Source organism: Asparagus officinalis, chromosome 6, assembly GCF_001876935.1.
Source record: "Asparagus officinalis chromosome 6, Aspof.V1, whole genome shotgun sequence".
Lineage (NCBI taxonomy): Eukaryota > Viridiplantae > Streptophyta > Magnoliopsida > Asparagales > Asparagaceae > Asparagus > Asparagus officinalis.
In genome coordinates this window covers 61,785,640-61,793,388 of record NC_033799.1, presented here as the reverse complement: position 1 = coordinate 61,793,388, position 7,749 = coordinate 61,785,640, and the positions used below count along the sequence as shown (strand labels likewise).

Sequence of the window (7,749 nt, the reverse complement as noted above, 5' to 3'; positions counted from 1 at the left end):
ATATATATATATATATATATATATATATATATATATATATATATATATATATATAAAGTCAAAAAAATAAACACTATGCATGGCCTTGATGGGTTATCCAAAAATAACATTAGGTACATCTAGAAACTTGTACCTTCTTAAATAATAGGCTTCGCTATTGAGGTAACAAGGTCAAGGCTTTGCCATCATTCAACTTTCTATGAACTTTAGGTTATGCTCGCTTAGAAGAGATGGAACAAAGAACCAACTTCAACTTAAACAGTACACTAAAAAGGACAGGTAGAGATTTAAATCCTTATAATTCTAACATCTGATACCAAAAAAAAGCATGCTTGGTCTAAGAGGCAAGAACAACCAACGACACTTAAACAATACTCTAAAAAGGAGACAGATATGGAACTCGTTATAGTTCTAACATCCGATACAAAAAGAAACCAAGAGTATGTAAATGATGAGACAAGCTGATAAGCATATGGATCCCTTGTAAAGCCCATATCTGTTTAAGTTTAAACTACAATGAAGTCTTATCAGCTAAAAGTTTTATACTGATATTTTCTATAAATGTCATAACCACGAGAGGAGATAGGGTCAAGGGGTTAGGTAACAACTATAGAAAAATTTAAAAGGCAAAAAGATCATTATTCATCTAATCTTAACCTCTCTTAAATAGAAAATAGGAGGGTATTACAAAACAGGTATGAGATAAAATCATATCTAATCACATCTCATAATATCTCATAATATCTACGAGATTTACTAATACCAAATTATCAATAATATCTAACAGACCCTCTCAAGCTGGAGTATATATACTATATATGCCTAGCTTGTTACAAATGGAAACAAAACTACTAGTTGGCAGAACTTCGGTAATGTCATCTTTGTCTGGAATACTTGAAAACGTTAGCAATCAGAATATTATAGTCATAGCCAGTAAAACCCTACAGGTCAGTTAGTAAAAACCCTAGGCGGTCAGGCAATAGAAATCCTAGACGAGTAGTCGTTAGTACAAACCCTAGGCGGGTCAGCCAGTAGAAACAACATGGAAAGAGAACTTTTGTCATCACATATATCTGCCAAAGAAGTCGAAGCGTGAATAATAACTCCAATTAATGTTCATTGAGTGAGCAATAACCTCGGTACTATTCATTGTGTTAATAATAGATGTCAACTTTTTTATTTAGGTTATTTTACGGAAGGTGTTTGTTAAGATCTAGAAAACAATAATGTCAAAGTTGTTGATGTTATTGAAGCCGTCGATGCCATCAAAGATATTGTCATAGCTGCCGAGGGAAGCATGAAGGTCATGCAAAACCTCCTCGACAACCTCGAGATCTAGAAAGATGAGACAATTTGCTAGGATCGATTAGGCTCTGATACCATACAGAGAACGAGATAAGGCAAAAGATCATTATTTATCTAACCCTAACCTCTAAATAGAGATTGGGGGCTATTTACAAAATATGTTTTGAGATAAAATTATATCTAGTCACATCTCATTATATCTCAACATTATCTCATAATATCTACTAGATCTGCTATACTAAATTATCAATAATATCTAACAATAGTTATGATCTAAGAAACTTATTATTGGAGATCAAATCATATCTAATCACATCTCATGATATCTCAACATTATCTCAAAATATCTACAAAATCTGCTAATACTAAATTATCAATAATATCTAACAACAGCTATGATCTAAGAAACTTATTATTGGAGATCAAATCCTAACCTTAAGCTATGAACTAAGAACTTAACCTACTCAAGATCAAGAAGCTTACTATTAGGTGAACCTACACTAGCTCTTTCCCAAGTTCATTTGTACTAGAGTCTTTATGAATGAAGGGTTTGTAAGATAACAGGACCAATAGTAAGAAGAGAAATCCTCTTTTGACGGCATGTGAGTTTGTGAGCACGCTAAGGCTACTACATTAGTGCAAAAAGCTATACTAGTAAGCTATACTAATATAACGAGCAAAGTGAGGGTAAGGGGGAAAAGAGGAAAGGAGGACATCATGAAGAATTATTGAGGGTAAATTGACAATTTTAAATATAATATTAAAATGTCATCCCCCCAAACGGACCCCTCTCTCTTATTTATATGTGAGCATATATCTTGTAAGAAAATGATATAAAAATTACAATGAATAAATTTTAGCACTCATTTGTAAATAAACTATTCCACAACAGAAATTTAAATATCCATCTTTATATTTAAAATATACATAGTATTATAGTTATTTACTAAAACTGTATATTAGGTCAAAGTTATTTGAATCCTACATGATCCAAATATGAGTTCATTACAAAATCTCATTTCCTACTTTACTTGTTATTTTAAATCACATGCTCAATTTAAAATAAATTTAATAAAACAAAACTCTCAAATTTTTATTATTAAGATCATCTACTGATCTCCATACTAAATAACAATCTATGGTGCAATCTTCTACTTCAGATCTTTGAACTAAATTTGATACATTAAACCATCATAAAATATTTAGATATTATAGAGAATTGTTTGGATAGCAACTCAATGTCAGTTGTACTTTCCAATATGCTAGTGACAATTACAAAAATTACACTTTCAGACAGAAGACAATTCAACTAGTCTACAGTGTGCCAATTTAACCAATCATTTGAAGGAGTGTATTGGATTAGAGAAATCGTCATTTTAAGCAAAAAATACTTCATGTAAGTTAAGAAGAACTAATAAATAGTTCCAGGTTTATATATAGGGAAGTACAGCTTCAAAATCATGATTATTTGACCAAACACAATCAAAACAAGAAAAGAGTATTTACCTCAATTTTTACATTCTTGAAACGCAACTTCTTACCACGTCCTATTATAATTATAGCTCCAGAGTATGATTGCTCCACATCTAACTCCTCATTTAAAGATATTGTACCACCACGCCCGTCATATGTAAACTCATCTGTGCCAAAACCATCAGCAATCAACTGCCTTCTAGGAGAAAGTTGTACAACATCATCTTGCTGCATGTAAACTGGTTCTGAAAGTATTATGTCACCACATATTTTAAGTGGGTCATTTTCTGAATGCAGAGTTTCCTGTCTCCCAGTTATTGCGCCTAACCGAGGGACAAAAAACTCAACAACTGCAAGAAGGAAGTCCAGAACAACTAAAATGCGTGGCTGCTGAACACGAATAACTAAGGACTGGAGGGATGAACGCCATCGATAGTCCATTACGAGCATGGTCAAATTGGAAACATCCGTATCAGTTGCAGTTTCCAAATTCTCCATGGAACCAGCATTAGTTGGTGACAATGGAGCTGCTAGAGGAGAAAGTGAATCAGGCTTGGAAATATCACCATATGGTCCTAGCATCAACCGCATTTCAGGCTTTGTATCAGGACGTATATCAAGGATAGTGAATTTGGGAATGGTCACATATAGATCCATTTCAGACATAGAAGTCGACCGGTATGACACCCAAACACCTTCTAACTGCATAAGATAACACACATAAGTAGAACCTACACTAGATTCACATACAAATCAGCATGCAGATAATGACTAGATCTAGTAAACAAAGAATACTGCTAGATTCTACACATTAAAATTAAAATATAATTAATGACAAAAAAGATGTGAGATATTCAAGCAGTACTTACAGAAATCTGAGCTAGGGGGGATTCCTCATCTAGACCATTACAAAGCTCTAGCAAGGCATAATGAACCTCAACAGCTATAACGGCAACTGTACGTGTGAGCAACATTTGACCATATGGATTAACCTTATCAGCAAGCATCCGCATCGACTCTCTCGTTCCATTATTACTACGAAAACTTTGGGGAAGCCTTGGTTGTTCCAATAGGTTCATATATGCACAATTTACGATAACTTTGTATTCCTTGTCAGTCATGATACAATGCAACAGATAAACCTGCACAAAGAATTCATACCGAGAAAATAAATATGCAATGAAACACGGAAGCAATTTGAGAATGAGATGTTAATTTCTCATAATCTTCAGAATATGAAGAGTGTAATATCTTAGCAGCATGTAAATTCAGACAAAAGATGGGACTTTATATAAAGGTTTCATGATGAATAAAAAAATAGAACTTGAGAGGAAGACAGTAAAACAAGAATATCCTAAAACCCCACCCTACCCACGCCAAATTGACCGAGATCACACATGCAGCCGATGAGCAGCACATATGTGATATACACAGTATGTGCCAATAATCTCATACCAGTGCATACTGCATATTGACACACATAATATTAACCGCCTAATACGCACCTACATATGTATGTAAGATTAAAATAAAAGCCAAATGGGGATCTATCCAGCGACCATATCTAACTCCCATCATCTATAAGCTTTTCGATGAACTCTCAAATTGGAGCAGATCATTTGCATGAACACCTATCATTGTTCGCTTAGTTCTCTTTTAGCCATAACCTTCACCTTAAATGTTTTTCCAAACATTTTTATGTACTGTGTATCACAAGTTACAACGATTAATATTAAAGTAGAACAAATGAACAATACCTAAATAGGATCAGACCATATGCATGTGCGAACAAACACTATCTAATTCCAAATTACCTCTTGAATTATGGCCTTTGAACCGTAAATCCAAATATGGTTAGAACAAAGTTGAAAATAACGATAGCACATAATGTAGTGCTCTACCTCCTGTTAAGGGTCAAAGAAAAAAAAGCAAAAAAAAATGTAACGCGTAATGTAGGCTATTCTGTTATTAGTTATTTACATATTTTATAAATTCAAACTATTCATAATGACTCTAAAACTAGAATTATCAAAACTTTCAAACATAACATCTCAATTAGGGACAAAATACTTACTTACTTTTAATTTAAAAAAATACAAAAGATATTCATAATAACTTTAAGAATTAGGAACAAAATATCATAATATAAAAATATTTTAATAAAAACTCTTAATTTAAGACAACCTATATAGATTTACTAGGAAGTATCACAATCAACTAATCATATATATAATCATAAATTTATAGCTTGCTCATAATTACATTTGTTTTAACAGCCATATTCATAATTTCACAATCACATAATGATGTCACGACAACAAGGCATGAAGGCGTAATAAGTAATTCAAAATCAATTAGTTAGCTACTTCAAGTTAAGAAGGGATATACTTCAAGTCTCCAAAACTTTTGAAATAATGCATGTTCTATTGAAATAACGTAAGTTATATTGAAATAACGCATATTATACTTAATAATGTTGAGTAATAATGTGTCTGGTTTATTTCATAAGATTATGTAACATATAAAGCTAGTTAGGTTACATAGCGCAACATAATGAGTTACGTAGCAGGTTTTTTTAAACAATGGTTTAGAAGTCTCAGTTATGAGGGAAGAAATTAATAATTAAAATAAAACACAACCAGTGTGCACTCTACAGTAGGACAAGAGACTTCTATTTGGATAGCTCATCTAAATATTTACAAAGAAACTATTGGCAAACTCTTTTATCACATCAATGACGCGGTAAGAAGTTAAATGAAAAGAATTATGTTCAAGAGGCAACTATTGGAAAAATGATGCAGGAGCACTAGAAGTTCAAGGGTTATTTTCAGAATGCATGCAGAATTCAAAGGGATAGTCAATCAGGACATTTATGTTTCCTAGGATATAATCTGTTTCTATATGTTAGTCAAAGTTGTCTTTTATGTTTTCTATGTTGAGTCTTATCAGTTCTCTATAATCCTAATGCTTGAAGAGTTGTTTCAAGCTTATGTTAGTGTATTAGTCTAATGAAATTGGCAGATTATTTATTAGAGTTAAACCTTATTTGTGCTGTGCTCTACAATGCTTTGGTGGGTTCCAGAGATTGTAATGCTACTCTGTATCTCTAAAGAAGGGATCCTTTGAGTGGCAACCGACATATTTCTCTAGAATGGTAAACCTATATCTCTAGAATGGTGGGCTAACCTCAATTATCGTCGGTTATTCTAAGGTGGTGTCTCTGCATCCTTAAGAGTGATCGGCATCCTGTCCTTATATATCCCATTCCTCGATCTCACCCATATAGTCTCGGTATCGACAATGATATCAGTATAATAATTTTAGAAAAAGAAGAGGAATAAGAAAATCATCACCTGCACCTCAATAGAAATTGTTGGAACCTTACGAAAAACATCTCTTAAACTGCGACGCACTTGGATATGAATACCATGACCTTCTCGTATCAATGGTTTCCCCATATGGCCATTTACACCTACAGCCATGTTGATGCCATTTATCTGCCAACACATAACATGATATGGCTCATCGTAATGAACAGCAGAAGGAACATTTAAAAGGGACTGGAACCTATGTTACTATTGATTTATGATACCTCAACATCCAGGATGTCAAGATGTACAGCTGAAGGATCTTCTTTGCAACCATGCCAACTAAAATAGTTCTTCACTCGTAATTGCCCAAGATCAAGTAACATATAACTACAAAGAGAAGAATATTGTGTTACAGAGTTCATATCACACTCAAGTCAAAGAAGAAAAAGCATGTATATATGTAAACCTCATTAGATTAATGATCATTAACAACAATAACCACAGTTCCTTATTTTCACAAGCTTTTCACCTCACATACAAAACCCACAATCCAACCGTACCACAAGTAGGAATATTATGTACCCCACTACAGCCAGTAGGTTAACACTCATCAACATAAACTTTGGGCATAGAAGATTAATCAGATGGTACCAAAGCATGTGAAGTAGAATATCTATCCAAGATTCAAAACATTTCGAAAACAAGTCAAATGTTTTTTTTCTCCTTTTCTCTGCTGCTGATTTGGACATGTGTACAATGTGTAATGTGTTTCATATAAGCTGGGTTCTTAATTAATTTTACATAACTTAACTGTGGACTGACAGTTGTTCAACTTAAATTTTTAGTAAAGGGGTAAGAAACATGAATGAATGGCATATTGATACACGTAAAAAGAAGCCTTGGGAGATTCAAAGAACTAGACAAGTAAAAAGTGTTTACAATCAACATCCATGATATGATTTTGAGATATTTGATTAGGATTGGTTCAGTAATTTAGTTAGATTTTCCATTTAGTTATTTTATTAGATTTGATGTAATCTATTGGTTAAAATTAGGATTGGATTGGTTAGAATTTTTACGATATGATGTAATCTATTAGCTAGAATTTTTATGATATAATTTTTTGATATTTGATTAGGATTGTATCTAATTAGAATTGCTATTTTGCTATTTTATTGGATTTGATGTAATCTATTAGTTAGAATTAGTATTCGTATTGTTGCTATAAAAAGGATTGTACTGTTTTATTTTGGAGATGGAGATTTAATATGAATAGAAGTTTGAATTACAGATATGGGAGCAATTCCTTCTAGGCGTAAAGCCGTCGTTCCTAGTAAGCATGTGATATGCTAGGTACGAAGCTATTTCTGGTTAGGTGTTGCGTGTGAAACAAGTCTAACCCTTAATTTATCTGTTGCCTTTTCTCTTTGTCCTTCGGTTTTCTTAAGTTTTTAGATTTAGATCAACAACCAAATTCTATCAATCCTCATTCTGCATTGGGCCATCAAAGTGGGGACCATTTTTAAGTGAATTAAGTAATTAACTGGGGGCGATTTGCAAGTTCGGACAATTTACATGAGGGATTGAGATGTGGCCGTCTTAGATGTGGGCATCTTAAAGTTTGTCTTTGATACCAACGATCCGTCTTAGATGTGAGCAT

The 7,749-nt window shown here is 33.1% G+C and overlaps 1 protein-coding gene across 1 annotated transcript in view; it reads right to left on the bottom strand.

Annotated features, from left to right (window-relative positions):
• LOC109846239 overlaps positions 1 to 7,749 on the bottom strand; it is a 104,358-nt gene that overhangs the window by 40,991 nt on the left and 55,618 nt on the right. The window contains exons 31-34 of the mRNA XM_020415462.1: positions 6,371 to 6,476; positions 6,132 to 6,275; positions 3,648 to 3,920; positions 2,812 to 3,480 (exon numbers count right to left, since the gene is read on the bottom strand). Coding sequence (XP_020271051.1) covers positions 2,812 to 3,480; positions 3,648 to 3,920; positions 6,132 to 6,275; positions 6,371 to 6,476 — 1,192 coding nt within the window. The remainder of the gene's footprint in view (positions 1 to 2,811; positions 3,481 to 3,647; positions 3,921 to 6,131; positions 6,276 to 6,370; positions 6,477 to 7,749) is intronic.